Source organism: Xiphias gladius, chromosome 9, assembly GCF_016859285.1.
Source record: "Xiphias gladius isolate SHS-SW01 ecotype Sanya breed wild chromosome 9, ASM1685928v1, whole genome shotgun sequence".
Classification (NCBI taxonomy): Eukaryota; Metazoa; Chordata; class Actinopteri; order Istiophoriformes; family Xiphiidae; genus Xiphias; species Xiphias gladius.
Genome location: NC_053408.1, coordinates 21434052 through 21449712, shown reverse-complemented (window position 1 = coordinate 21449712; position 15661 = coordinate 21434052). Strand labels below are relative to the sequence as shown.

The 15661-nt window shown below is 39.7% G+C and overlaps 1 protein-coding gene across 4 annotated transcripts in view; it reads left to right on the top strand.

Annotated features, from left to right (window-relative positions):
• The window catches only part of tmem94 (transmembrane protein 94), a 50171-nt gene that overhangs the window by 21661 nt on the left and 12849 nt on the right, over positions 1 to 15661 (top strand). For 3 of the 4 annotated variants that reach the window (XM_040134805.1, XM_040134803.1, XM_040134804.1), the window contains exons 11-20: positions 1 to 31; positions 4835 to 4939; positions 6405 to 6578; positions 6780 to 7001; positions 7141 to 7453; positions 12055 to 12228; positions 12473 to 12575; positions 14144 to 14352; positions 14468 to 14649; positions 15276 to 15408. The exon at positions 1 to 31 is cut by the window's left edge and continues 26 nt beyond it. In XM_040134805.1, the coding sequence (XP_039990739.1) occupies positions 1 to 31; positions 4835 to 4939; positions 6405 to 6578; positions 6780 to 7001; positions 7141 to 7453; positions 12055 to 12228; positions 12473 to 12575; positions 14144 to 14352; positions 14468 to 14649; positions 15276 to 15408 (1646 nt within the window). The remainder of the gene's footprint in view (positions 32 to 4834; positions 4940 to 6404; positions 6579 to 6779; positions 7002 to 7140; positions 7454 to 12054; positions 12229 to 12472; positions 12576 to 14143; positions 14353 to 14467; positions 14650 to 15275; positions 15409 to 15661) is intronic. The other variant, XM_040134806.1, reaches the window with a different exon arrangement.

Sequence of the window (15661 nt, the reverse complement as noted above, 5' to 3'; positions counted from 1 at the left end):
AAGCAGCTACACCGAAGTGGTTTCCTCCCAGGTATAACCTCTCACTATCTCACTCCCCTCTCTCCTCCTCCACTTGCTTGGCTCCTAACTCCACCTGAACCCACCAGTCTTCACTCGCTCGCTGTCCTCGCCCTTTGCAACTCCCTCTGTGTAACCCCGTACACAACTCTCACTGCCCTCCCACATCCAACCCCTCACCTGCAATCTCCAATTACATCTTGATTTGTTCACCGTGAAATCCTCATGGACATTTCTGATTCAGACCATGTCTATGATTTTCCATGTGTTCACTACCTTTTCTTTACTTTTTTTGTTTTTTTTTGGCTCTGCTTTCTGTCTGCAACATATTTTCTCCACTACAGTGATTTTTGACATGTGGTCTCAACAGTCAGTCCTGCCTCTTTGTGATCATTTATTCATCTCGTGGATACAATTTCTGTTTCCACCACCTCTCACAGTTAATGACAAAGCCCAATCATTGTCCTCTATTGTTGCTGGGTTGTAGTACTCAAAGAACAACAAAGCAAATCAGCCGTTATCGTTATCTTACCACCGATCTGAAACCATCAGTGATCTGTCTCTGGCTTTGGCATTGTTCCAGATGAATACATAGGCATTGTTAAATATAGGGAAGAGATTATCCTGAGAGGGACTTTCACATAAATCTGTCCCTGACCTTCCACCTGTACTTGTCTGCCTGCACTGCATTACCAGGAACCAGCCCCAGTATGGCCCTGTGCTGGGAATTCTCTAAGATTTCCGTTCCTTGTGTCCTTTCCTTGATATATATTGGCTGAGAGGCTAGTATTTTGGTTGCTTTGGGTTTGAACAAATTTTGGTCTTTAACTGTTTAAAACATTGTTCCTGCTGGCCACTCTGTCTGTGAGCCAATTACATCCACCATGCCCCTGATTGGTGTCTGTTGGACTACATGTTTTGGTAGTCAGAGCTGTCACAGGGTGGGTGCAGGACCTTGCATGAACTTATAATATATCAGGCCGTGATCACGGACATGTGTGTGCATTACCTACAGTACAACACACATCCTACTATACTTTACTAATAGTAGTAGTTTGATGTGCTATTTACACTGATCAGTCACAACATTAAAACCAGTTACCAGTATGTGATAATAAAACATTAAAAGAAAAGGGGGATATGAACAAAATAAACATTAGATATACCTACAAAGCATTATGGCAACCCTATTGCCAGTCATTAGTGTACTGATATTGAACGTTTCTGCAAAAGCCTAGATTAAGTTCAATGAAGTATTCGAATATTCAGTACAGACATTTTTTTTTAACGTTAAACAATTTCTGCAATATGTTTGTGTGGTTGCTACTGTATGTTTAGGGAATGTGTATGGCAAGGCAACTAAAACATGGTTAAGATTGGGGAAAGGTTATGGTTACGGTTTAAACAAGACAAAGGACCTAGTTTTAATTTTGCAAGAGTAACGACAAGTGCAAAGTGGTAGATCTTGGACTCACAGACAGTGTGGGCCTTTCCAAGCGCATCTGCTAATTTGGTTCATGTTCGTGCAGCAAAACAAAGTGCCCAAAGGCTGAGAAAAGGTGGAATATAGATGAGAGGTTGTAGTGATTAATAAATTCACTGTCTGCCAGTTACATCACTGGTCTCATCACTCTGAAACACCTAAGCAAATCACAGTAAGTCACGATAACAACAGCTCAACAAATGGGAAAACCCATCTTCAGGAAATTATTATGTTGTCTGGATGGTGCAGAGTTGCACGATGTGAACACACAGCACAACAGATCTGCAGCTGGAAGCAGATAATTTGGGTTTTTATTTAATTTGTACAATGATAATTATTTTTTAGAAGCGCGGTGTTGTTTGCACATGATTTAATGAGGGTATACATGGTAGAATGCCGTGTGTAATGGCACTGTTCTCTGACATGGCATTCTCACATATTCATTTATAGATAAATGCATACGACCATCGTTCTTGCTTTAACCCCACTAAACATTATTTTTTTTAATTCAAGTTTAAACGCATCTCCTGGTTGTACAGTGATGAATTATAATAGATTTTTTTAGATTTTTAATCATTATTGGACTATTCCTGTGTACTTAAATTAGCTCTTCTTGACAAAATCATGAGATTGGCAACTCACTTTGCACACCCTTGTGAATCTCCCATCAGCACTGTCACAGTGACAATGCTAACATGCTCATGTTTAGTATTGATAATGTTTACCATATTCATCATGTTAGTTTTGCATGTTAGCACTAAACACAAAGTAGAGCTTAGGCTGAAATTAAATGGCAGTCAATCCAAAAGTCTTCAAAACAAAGTCAAAAATGTCTAGCACTGGTCACCAGAGTCATCAAAAGTTGAAAGGGTCCAACCTTTAGGGACCATGACTGCCTGTAAAAAACGAAAAAAAACATGACATTCTTTCCTTCAGTTGTTGAGATACTTGATTGTGGGCCAAAATGGTGGACCAATGGACCGACATTGTCATCCTTAGAGCAATTCCAATAATGTGGTTAAAAAGTCAATATTGATTGTTGGAAAGATTGCCAGACCCCAACCTTCAAACCCTTACTTTCCACCTGCATTGACAGTGAATGTTGTTATTGCACATAAACTGTGTGCTAAATGAATTACGAACTTAACTGACTGAGAAGTGTTACTTTGTCTTATTGCTTTGTGAGAATTTACATTGATGAAATCGGCTGATTAAAAAAATCTTCTTGGCATCCTATACAGTGGCTTCAGAAAGTATTCAGACCTCTTCACTTTTTGCACCCTTCATTGTGTTGTAGAGGCAATTGTAAACGGATGGAATTTCTATCTTTGCCCATCAATCTACACTCAAAAACTGATAATAACATCAAAACATTGTTTTAGAAATGTGCAAAAATCTTTCATTTATAAAAGTATTCAGAACCTTAATTCATTACTTTGTAGAAGCCCCTTTAGGAGCAACTATGGCTACGAGTCTTCTTGGGTAAGTCTTTACAAACTTTGCACACCTGGATTTGTGCAGTTTATCTCATTCTTCCTGGCAGATATTCTCAAGCTATGTCAGATTGGATGGGAAGCATCTGTGAACCCGCCATCTTCAGGTCTCTCCACAGATGTTCTCTGGGGTTTTAAGTCTGGCCTTTGGCTGGGCCACTCAAGGACAGACAGAGACCTGTCATGAAGCCAGTCCATGATTTTCTTTGCGGTATGCTTCAGGTCATTGTTGTGCAAAAAGGTGAACCCTCACCCTAGTCTCAGGTTTTATGCACTCTGGAACAGGTTTTTTTCAGGGACCTTTCTTTATTTGGATGCATTCATCCTTCCCTCAATTCTGACCAGTCTCCCTGTCCCTGCTGCTGAGAAGCCCACCTATAGCTGCTGCCACCGTGCTTCGCCGTGGGGATGGTATAAGCCAGGTTATGAGCACTGCCTGGTGTTCTCCAGACATAGTGTTTGGTGTTCAATTTTTGTCTCATCATACCAGAAGATCTTTTTTTCTCATGCTCTCAGAGTCCTTTAAATGCCATTTTGCGAACTCCCAGCAGGCTGTCATATGTCTTTTATTCAAAGTTGCTTCCATCTAGCTAAGTTCCCCCATCTCTGCAGAGGACATCTGAAGCTCTTTCAGAGTGACCTTTGCGTTCTTGGTCACTTCCCTGACCAACGCACTTCTTGCCCAGTTACTCAGTTTGGCAGTATGGCCAACTTTAGGAAGAGTCCTGGTTCCAAACCTCTTCTAATTCACAGTAACTGCCACTGTGCTCCTGGGAGCTCTCAAAGAAATGGCTTTATACCCTTGCCTTGATCTTTGCCTAGCTACAGTTTTTTTGTGAAGGTCTACAGAGAGTTCCTTGGATTTCATGCCTTGGTTTTGGTCCAGTGTGAATTATGAGACCTTATATACACGGGTTTTTGCCTTTCTGAACTATGTCCAATCAAATCTGCCAAGGTGGACAAATTTGCCAAGGTGGACTCCAAACAAGTTCTAGACACATCTCAAGGACAACAGAATCAAAGAAGATGTGACTGACCACAATTTGGACTGCCACAGCAAAAGGGTCTGAATACGTTTGTAAATAGGAGTTTTCAGTTTTTGATTTTTAATAAATTTGCAAACAATTCTAAAAACATGTTTTCACTTTGTCATTGTGACTTATTGAGTTTAGATTCATGGGCAAATGGCAAGTGTGTTCATTAAAATGAAACCTACAACACAAAGTGTGAAGGGGCCAAAATAATGTCTGAAGCCACTGTATTAGAGGTTTCTTTATCCTACCAGCCAGAGAGCTAGGAAGCTCATTTTCGATGTTGCTTGATTAAAAAGGGGGTGCCCAGGAAGGAGGTCTGACCAAAATGTTTAGGAAAGTTCCCTGAGCAAGTTGTGATTGTTCCCTGCTGAGCAGTCATGGATTCTGTCCAAAAAAAAAAATCAAAATATGCATGGATGTGTGTTTTGGATCAACTCACAAAATGCTGCAGCTTGCTCTAGGCTTCACCTCTTCACCTTGCCACTATCATTGTAGTATAGAAGCCTTGTCCTTTTTCTTTGTCTATAATGTTGCCCAATCGCAAAGCCACTTGAGAAATGTATCTGTTTTAAAGCTGGGTTGGGCTTTTTAGGGCAGAGCTATGAATTCGGTTAGCTTCCTCTTTTTTATTTAAGCTAGTTTTTCAAATTGTCCATTTTAATTACTGTATCACTTTATTTATGACTGTCATATCACTAATAGTTGTGAATTTTATTCATCGATTGAGACATGTCCATCCTCTTTCTAGTATCTGATAGAAAGCGGTTCTCTAACTTGTTTTTGTATGTGTGTGCTCATTTATGCAGGAGATGCTGCGTTGTGTGTGGAGACACCTGGTTGGCTTCCTAAAGGGAGAGTCTCAGACACTCTGCTACACTTCCAGCCTTTTACACTCACTGGGATCTGTCACTGTGAGTATTATAGAGCTGAATGATTTAGAGCATATACATCTAAGTGTGAGTTTGCTGACCAATATTACAATTTCTTGTTTTTGACATCCTGCCAAGGTTTGTTTTTTTTTAAACCAGTTAGTCAGAAGAAGGTTAGCTTCTAAGTAAACTTATTGTAACTAGCTTTCTATAGAAGATTTACCAATTCAGCTCACATTTAGTAAGATATTACGTTACCGGTATACTTGGTATTAATCAAATGTTCAGATATTATCCTAACATTCAGAAATGCCATTATACATATTGATGATAGCTACATAGTTATTCTTTTATGGTTGTATTGATAACTGCTGGCAAGTTACAGTATGTCTGACAATGTAAAAATTATGATACAGTCTATATTTCTTTACAGCTCTTTAGTTGCTAGAGCTGCCATGAGTTTTTCCTTTAGTGACTTTTTTTCACAAAAGCACCTAACGACTAATCTAGTGACTTTTTGGACAAATTTTAGCTACTTTCCGTAGAAGAGTCTTTATCTTATGTGTATGGTGAATTTATCAGACATAGTCGTGGTTATAAAATCAGGATTTTAGCAGTGCAGAGCAGCAGCTTGGACATGGCTTGGAAGTGACTTCTGGTTAACATGTAGTCTTAACGAGCCGTGTTTTGGTCACAATTTCACACTTGTTCCATTGTCTGACAACAGAAAGAGAAAAAACATGTAAATGAGAACAGCTTTATTGGGAAGTCAGCTGTATTAAATTACTTTAAATATGCACACAGGCAGTAGAAGAGAAGCAGAACAGATAAAGGGCGGTCCCGCCATATACTAGGTTTTGACCTAGTCTTTTTTTTTTTTTTTTTTTGGTCCAGATATCTGTCTCTGAGATTTTTGCCCCCATTCCAATACAATAGGTAATGGTAATTCTTTTGTGTTGCTTACAGTACTAAAAAATTACATGTAAAAAATTCAACAGCAACATTTCTGTCCAAAAACAATGTCCCTAATGAGCTCCATTTTGATGGGTTTAACTTTATAGGGAGAGATGTGGAATGAAATATTCACTCTGCTTCAGTACTTCTAGATGGCATTTTAACAATCAGAAAATTACAGGATTGGTATTTAATATACATGGATATTCAGCAGGACAAAGCCAGAAGAGAAAGACAAAAGCTTCCCTGGGAGGGGTGCCAGAGAGTTGGAAATGACTGTGTGAAGTGAATTTTAGCAAAAGAATGGACATTACAACAGACCATTTAATGATTTTTAAAGGGTCTTGCTCTTCTGATGGCTTTAATTTTTTCTGTTGTCGTGGGTTTGCAACTGTTGAGTCTTTCCATTTATTTGTGTAGCCCAAGACAACATTTAGGCCATAATAACCCAGAACCCCTCAGTATGCCCATGTACATGGAAACCCTTTTATAGACTTGTTGGCGAGTGTTCAGTATGTGTCTATGTTATAAATCTTTTTCTGTATATTTGTAGGTGCTGTGTTGTGTGGACAAACAGGGTATCCTGTCGTGGCCTAACCCCAGTCCAGAGACTGTGCTGTTTTTCAGTGGACGGGTCGAACCACCTCACAGCAGCCAGGATGATCTCAGAGACGACCTGTCTGTCAACTCCTACTGCCGAATGGAGACAGATGATGACAGGGAGGAGGTGTGTGTTTTCTCAGGCAGTTTTTAGCCTCACAAACAGCCTGACTAGCTAGTTACTTCTAGTTTGAAAAATGCAAACTAGAAGGTTTGTTGTCTGTTATTTTTAGTAGAAACTGACTGGGGCCAACTAATATTCAGGAATTCATCACCTGATATTGCACAGTGTAGTATCCACTCCTGACTATTTGTGACTGCTGTACAGGCCCAGGAGGTGCAGGCTCTGCTCTGTCTACCAGCAGAATCCTCCACCCAGTTGGGGGAGGGGCCCGAGCTGAGCGAGACCTCACATGACACTATTCGCTCATCTGACACAATCCGTCTTCGGCGCTCCTGCCAGCCCACACACAGTCGCACCAAACACCACTCTGGATCCAACGTGAGCTTCAGCCACGACACTGAGGGAGGCGAGGATGAGCAGGCCCAGGTAAAAATGGGCCCGAAACTCTACACATATTTGTGAAAATAGGAAAGATATTGTTGATTCAATAAGTTGATATAACTTCGCTATTCATGCTGAGTTGTGATGTTCTTTATCTTTTCATTGCTGTCCTATATGTCTCCAGGACTTTGCAATGGGCTGCCCAGAGGTGGAGGCAGAGGACTTTGTGTGTGACTACCACTTGGAGATGCTGAGCCTGTCACAGGACCAGCAGAACCCAGCCAGCATCCAGTTTGATGACCTCTCCTGGCAGTGCCACCTGCCCTCCCTCAAGCCGTTGGGCCTCAACATCATGCTGAACCTCTGCAACGCCAGCGTCACCCAGCAGCTGTGCCGCTTCTCTGACCACCTGTCCAACCTCGCTCTGCAGGAGAGCCACGGCACTGTACTTCCTGTCTACGTACCCTGGGGGCTCTGTGAGCTCTCCAGGCTCATAGGTGAGCTTGCAATAATGGTGTTTTTAGGGCTGCTTTTACATCTGGTTGATTTAGAGCAACCTTATTACACCTTGTAGATGGTTCAGCACTCTGATTTCAGCCTGATATCTGCTCTTTAAGTCACGTGCCCTTTGCTCTGCTTTAAGGAACAATCAGTACCTAGAAGAGAGAAATCTACAAACATGGACATGTCTTGCCCTGCACCTTGACTTGCTAATGTTTGCAGAGACCCAGCAAACATCAATCAGGGAAAACTGCACTGCAAACATCAATGTTGAAGTTAGACAGCTAAACAGAGTAATTAGAATAAAGTTAAAAAGGAAAATATGTTCATTAGAACAACTAAATAGTGAATTTTGCTGCATAAAAGGGGCACTCCACTGATGACTGACAGCATTTCCTACCTCTTTTTGATGCTCAGTAACTTTGCCATTCTTTCACTTTGAATCATCATTCAGACTTCAACCTAGAGTTAACTCAGTCAGCTGACTAGCTTGACTGAGTTACTGTAGTGAGTCGATTCCTCTCTTTCCCTCATTCCTCTCGCATAACGGTAATTGTTTTCTCCGACAGTTAACAGACTGTCTTTTTGAGCTCATCATCTGAGACAGACATATTTCTTGACTGTTTGACAGATTTTCTCCCTGGTTTCATTTCTGCAGTAAAAAATTCGGGAGATGCTAAGAACTTGTTTTCACTCATCATTAATTTATTTCCCCTGTGGCAGCAGAACATGTTACACCAGCCTTCAGAAACTCAGAAACTGCAGGTTAAACTGGACTATTGAAACACCTTTAAGGCTGATTAACTCACCATATTCGGCATACATTATTCCATTCATTTGGTGTAGGCACTGCTCAAAAAAAGCTTATAATGGTAGGAAAAACCCTACAATTACACTTCTCTAAAAATATACGAACTTGAGATAGAAACTTTCTTCAGTTTGTGTTAGCTTAGTGGTGAGTGCTGCAGTCTTGTAAGCAGAGGTGCACAGTTCAATCCCCACTAGGGACGAACACATGTGCCTGACAACTCTGTTCAGATAATAGAAGTTGGCTGACTGGGCACAAATGGGGAATTACACATTCCTTAATAAAACAGGAATTTGAGATGGCTTCTTCTAGAAGTTGTGTTGACTGGGTGGTTAGCACTGCAGTCTCATAATCAGTAGGTTCTAAGTTCAGTTCCTGTTAATCGCAAGCACATGTTCTTGAGAGGTTGGATGACTGGTCATAACTTTCTGACTTTTCTTAGGGAAGTGTGAACTTGAAAAAGACTTCTTCTAGCAGTTGTGATGGCTTTGTGGTTTGCACAACACAGTCTCATGAACGGAAGCTTCATAGTTCAGTCACCACTAAGCAGTATCTAGGGGGTGTCTGGCTCAGGAGGTAGAGCGGGTAGTCCACTAACCAGAAGGTCAGTAGTGTGACCCCGCCTCCTCCAATCTGCATGTTGAAGTGTCCTGGGGCAAGATACTGAACCCCAAATTCATCTGATGCATCGTTGGTGTATGTGTGGAAAGAGCAGGATGTATAGAAAAGAGTGCTGTGTGAATGTGGCATTACTGTAAAGCACTCTGAGTGGTCGATAAGACTGGAAAAGCTCTATATAAGTGCAGTCCATTTACCATATCTGCAGCAGGACTCTCATGCATTTTCTTCTGGAAGTTCAGAATCTAGTAATTCTATTTTCTTCCATATATTTTTTGGCTTGCTTCTAGTCTTGACATACTTACTGGGACAACTGACAAGGCTGTACAGTTTCATATAGTTACACCAATAAGTAGCGCTACATAAAAAATTTTAAAAAATCAAATCAAATAATACAACAAACGACTACTGTCATACACTTAAAGCTAGAAACATGCTTCCAGTTGTAAGACTTTAAGCATATTTGATATCTGTTATGCTCTGGGAGTCCTTTAAATAATGTTTGGTAAACTCCAAGAGGGCTTGGAAGGAATAGTCCTGGTGGTCCTAAACTTCTTCCATTTTACAATTATTGAGGCCACTGTGCTCCTCAAAGCTTTAGAAATGGTTTTATACCCTTGCCCTGATCTGTACATCACCGCAATTTTATCACAGACGACTACAGAGAGTTCCTTTGACTTCATGGCTTGTTTTTTGTCCTGTAATGCAGTGTGAGACCTTTATAAACACCGGTGTGTGTTTTTTATAAACTATATCCAGTCAATTAAGTTTGCCACAGGTGTACCACAGTTAAGTTCTAGACACACCTCACAGTTAATTAAAGCAAACAGGATGCACCTAACCACAAATTGGAGTGCCACAGCAAAGGGTTTGAATACTTTTGTAAAATGAGGTTTCGAGTTTTTGATTTTTAATAAATTGCACAAATTTCTAAAAGCATAGTTTCAGTTTGTCTTTATGGATTGTTGAGTGTAGATTGATGGGCAAAAATGGCATTTTTATCCAGTTTTTTGATATCTTCTATTGTTAATTAAATATTAAATTTTCAACTGTTTCTTTTTTGAATGGCTGTGTATGGGAGAGTGTAAAATTAGGCAAAGTGTGGCACTGTGCAGTATGTTCTGGGTAATATCTTGTTAACTGTCAGGCACAGTTGAAAAATTCCTTTTTCTAATGATTTATTGTATGAAGACAAAAATCTTGATATAGGCCCTACAATTGGACCTGGAAAGTTTTTCTCATATTTTGAATTTGTTGTTAAACCAAATTTTGTCTTCCTATTCTACAGCACTTCTTTTAATCAACAAACTTGGTACATACCCTATTTGGATGACCCCAAACAAAACCTTTACATTCGTTTTTGAATATCACCTACAGTTTTTCTATAATTGGTTTCAAAAAATTTTGAAGCGTGGGAAAATACACATCAACTGCCAAAACTTTTGAAAGCTTCACCTAATTGCAACCAGATTTGGCTCACCTGCACAAACTGTTACAACAGACAAGGCTGTACAACTTCATGTAATTTCACAGATAAAGAGCGCTCAAGTGAAAAAAGTGAAATGAAATAACGAAACATGCTACTACTCCCACATACTTATAGCTAGAAACATGCTTCCAGTGCTAACATATTAAGCATTTTTAGGAAATTATTGTTTGTAGTTGTATCATGTTGATATCTGTTACTGTTAATTAAATATTAATTACCTCCACCAACAAGGTTATATTTTTTCCCTTGTCTATTTGTTGGTTTGTTTGTTTATTTGTCAGCAGGATTATGCAAAAACTACTGAAAGGATTTGCACCAAACTCGGTGGAGGGATGGGGCATGGGCCAGGGAAGAACCCATTAAATTTCAGTCTGGAGGCGGTTAAAGGGGCGAAACCAAGATTTTTTCTTATTAACTGCCTTAACATTGCAAGATGGGGTATTTTTCAACATTTCATCACTATTTGGCCTTGGCGGAGGTATGCACTCTACTGAGTGCCTTTCTAGTTTGTAGATGCATTTTTTTTAATGGTTGTTCATTGTAGATTGCATAAAATCATGAATATTTCAAACACTATACATACTAAAGAAGTAATACTTAGATTACAGGTGCCCAATGGGGAATTGCCATTGAAAAATGTTGCCAATAGCATCACCATGTGGCCAGTTATGAAGCCCTTAATCTGCAACTGTTTCAAACTCTCCTACTTGCACATACATACAGCTACAAACATGCTTCCACTTTTATAATGTTGAGCCTATTTAGCTGATATCTGCTTATATTCTGCTTGATGATATCTTATATAATTTATTACTTACTTATTTTTAAATGAACAATTTTCATGAATGGGGATCTATGGGAGAGTGCATGAAGTCATCCATATCTCAAATACTATACATGCTAAAGAGGTGAAATTTGGTACGTTATCAATAGAACCACCATATGGTGATTTACAAAGCTCTAATTTTGTAAAATTTCCTCACTTTTCTTCTCCCACATATTTACAGCTAGAAACATGCTTCCACTTCTAATTTGTTCAGTTAATTAAATCTCCCATCAGCAGTAGCTGCAAGCAGCAGCAGCTACAGGAACTTGCAACAATCACCACATTTTCTTTAGGAAATGCATGTTCCAGTTTTTTCTGTAGTTCTTGGGGGTGGTTTCCAAACAGTAGAGAGCCAGAGGGCACATAAGGGAGGTTTAACCAGTTGAGACTCAGCAGAGTAACCAGGCTGTATCTGTCCCACTCCTTACCAGTTGACAGCTGTGATGTCTAGGGTTGCTTGCCATCAAAGAGATTTAGCCATTTCCCAATGTTCAGGTGTTTCGCTGTGGGCAGAGGTCTTTTAAGAAAGCGACCTGGACATGCTCCACTGCCAATCAAACACAGACACTGACATGCCCAAGTTAAGAGAAAGGCACACAATCAATAATTAATATATTAGTATAATAAACAAAAAACTGAAAAACATGTTGGCGTTATTTTTGTGAAAAGTAATGACTAATTGTGATTTCAGTTGGACTTTAATCAAACAAGGCAAGTTCAAACTGATTTTGTTGATACAAGTATGCTGTTTGTGTGAAGAAAGAAATGTTTTCAGCACAAAATTAAAATCTTAAAATCTTTTATACCTTAACTCATTAATCCTCACCTTTTTGTGTTATTTGTGCTTGTGTGTCAGGGTTTACTCCTGGTGCAAGGGAGCTGTTTAAACAGGAGAACCACTTGGCTCTGTACCAGCTGCCATCTGGAGAGAAAACCAAGGAGTTCACCTCCCGCCACCTTCACTACTTAACCAAACGCCAGCCTCCCATGTCCCACCTCATCTCTCTGTTCGTACGAGACTCCTCCTCCAGTGAGTCTATACACACTTCGGTCTATGTCATTCTACTGGTCTGATTTGTTTCATTTTACAATATTTAATGAAAAGAGCTAACTCATTTTTTTTATGTGTACTTGGTGCATTTTGCTTTGGTAATTTTCCTTTGTCTATCTCTTGCCCAAATAGATGAGGAAGTTGAAAAAGGCATTCGTTTTTTTTTTTTTTTTTTGATAACTGCCAATATTCGCACTGTCTATCTCTGACCTCTCTGCTGTAGATAACATCCAGATGCTGTCACATGGCTCGGCTGACCTTATCCTGGAGGCCTGCACTGACTTCTGGGATGGAACTGACATCTACCCCCTGTCAGGCTCTGACAGGTGCAGTATCTGTCACACTTATCACTCTTGTGCCTCTAAATCTTGAGTCAGACATAAAGTATCAAAGATACGTAAGTTAAACTTACAGGCAGATGTAATACATATCTGCAATGAGTACGCACTTTATTAGGTAGTAAAACTAACTAATCCTACTTTCTTGAAGGTCATAATGTTCAGTTTTTGTTTAAACTGCTTGAGAGGTGTTGCTTCAAATCTATGATCATTCTGTAGGCTGTAGTTTATAATGCTGTGTAACTGTGTTGCACTATACAGAGAGGTGTTTCTGTTATTTAGCCTGCCCTCATTAAGATACATAAATAGGCTGAAGAAAGCCATAGAAACACCTGTAAGTATAACGTGATACAACAGCACCACAAACTACATCCTCCAAACTTACCATAAAGTTGAAACAACACCTGTTTGAAATGGATTCAACAAAAGCTTGCTAAAGAAAGGCGATTGACTCCTTTTCCATTGCCAGTGGATGAGTTTTCCTCTCTGTTTTTTTTTTGTCTAGTTAGTCATTTTTCGATGTCAAGGACAAGTCTGAAAACGGGGTTAGTAAACAGCAGAGAGCAGCATGGAGGCCAGTGACTATGTTTCGGCGGTTACTCACTTACTCGCACCTCACTGTCATACTAATGTTGCATCATGCAGTATTGCATACAAAGAACAAAATCGTCATTGCACTTTGTTCCCTTAGACTGTAAAATACAATAAATGTTACTGGCTATTTAAGTGCAAACGTCTGGAACGTCAGCGTGCGTAATAGCATTGTGCCAGAAAGGGGTGAAAATTAGCATGGCCACCTGGGTGTCGTGTTTCCATCCATCACTGCCGATCGGAGTTGGAGCCGATAAATACCCGGGTCTACTGCAGGAATAAATGTGAGTTGACCTGGGAATAAATGCCGATTGTACCAACTGCTACTGAAGACAAAAGCCAGATGTTAGTGGGAGTTAGTCGCTTTTTTGGCTAGTGTGATATTAAATAAACTGGAAACTGAGTGTATATCTATTAGGGCTGTCACTTAAAAAAACAAAAACACAACAACAACATTATTTTTGTTATTTGCGTTATTGTCATTCATCTTTATGTTTTCCCATGTGGAGTCATAAAGTTGTACTATGTGTGTTGAGATTGTAATGTGACTTTTTATACTGTGGCTGCAGTTCCATCATAACATCCCTAAACCCCTCTCCCGAAACAGTACCAATGGGCTGCATATCCTTGCATCTAAATCTTACTAGCTTATTGGTGATGACATTTTTACAAGCTTCTGGCAGTGGGCTGAATCTGAGTGTGCTGAATTGTAGGCAGTCAGACAAGGTTGCACATTTGACTTTAGCAGGTTGTTTTTGTTCTCGTTTTAGTGTAAGAAAGCTGCTTCATACAAAGTTGACAAACAGCCTTATCTTTGTTAGTTACTCTCCAATCTGTGGTTTACAACCCAAAATTCTTCCATGCATTAATGTTCAAATTTTGAATAAAAAGTGAGAGCTCTAATATTTATACATCATTTTGAAAGTCTTATCTTTTTATTTCTATATTCCCTTCCTGTGTTACAGAAAGAAGGTTCTGGACTTCTACCAGCGTGCCTGTCTGTCAGGTTACTGCTCGGCCTTTGCCTACAAACCCATGCAAGTATCATTGTCAAGCCAACTGAATGGGAAGTGTGTAGAACTGGCTCCCGGTCCCTGCCTCTTCTCTGGAGTGGAGCTGCCCTCCACCACCCCCATCAAATACAACTCCTGTAGGAACAGCTGGAGCTCGGATGGTACTACTTAGTGACAGAGGAATGGATAGTCAACGTAATAATTCAGTAATAATACAACTTTTCTGATTTTCATTTCTCTTTTACTTTCATTGTCTTTCCCCCGTCATGTCTGCAGAGGGTATAGGTGAGGGAGTGGAGCGTGAGGACTGTGTGCAGGCCCTGAGTGGGCAGATCTTCATGGGCATGGTGTCGTCTCAGTTCCAGGCGAGGCTGGACACAGTCCGGCTTATCGATGCCTTGGTCACAGCCTGCATCCGCTTTGTGTACTTTTCTATGGAGGATGAGCTCCGCAGCAAGGTAAACACAAACAAGTTCATATAAACATTTGATAGTATCTAGTTCATGTTGGCTAAAATGATCTAGTTATATACTCTTTCCTTTGGACAATAAATAGGCTCTTTAATCTGTTTTCTCTCTGTTTCTCTGCTGACAAAACAATATTTTACCACCATTCACCAAAATAAATGTGTATTTCACAGTAGGCAGTTAATTCTAGTCAACACTGGGTGACAAAGCAGGGATACCCTCGTACAAGACTAAAGCTACTGTAACTAACTGTTAGCAGTAGAACTATGTATCCTGGTAAAAAATGCGCTCATCCCATTAGATCCATAAACAAGAAAATACATCTCTGGGATCCATTTTTATAACAAAATATAGTGGTAAGATGAGAGGAAGAAATGAATAAATAGTATGTAGTGTGTGTATCAGTAGCACACATTAAGACCATCAAATACATAAAACATAATGTGTAAAGACAATGTATGCAAAATAAATTATACTGTATATGCAGTATTATGTGGAAAATCTACACAATGTCAAGAGCAGTACACTGAAGAAAAAAAAAAAATATATATATATATATATATATGCTGTACATGAGAGTATCTATTTATGAGAGTATATATTTTGTGTCTATGCAGGTTTTTGCTGAGAAGATGGGTTTAGAGACAGGCTGGAACTGTCACATCTCTCTGACTCCAAACGGAGACAGTCCCTGTGATGGAGCTCCATCCAGCCCCAGTCATGGCTCGCTGCATGAAGACCTGAACCAAGGTACCAAACCTGTGTTTGTAAAAACTAAGGGTATAATTCATTTTTATTACATTTACCTTTGGGTGGCACTTCAACTTCGACTTTCTACAGGTTTGATTTGGCCATCAGTATGGATTTAATCTACTGATTTTATCAGTACAGTGTTAAAATATGCGTCTGTAGGTTTGAGTGTGGTAAAATACGCTGGTAAATTGTATAGACTTATCATTTGAAGAGCTCATAAAACCACATAATTTGTAAATCAGATATTGTA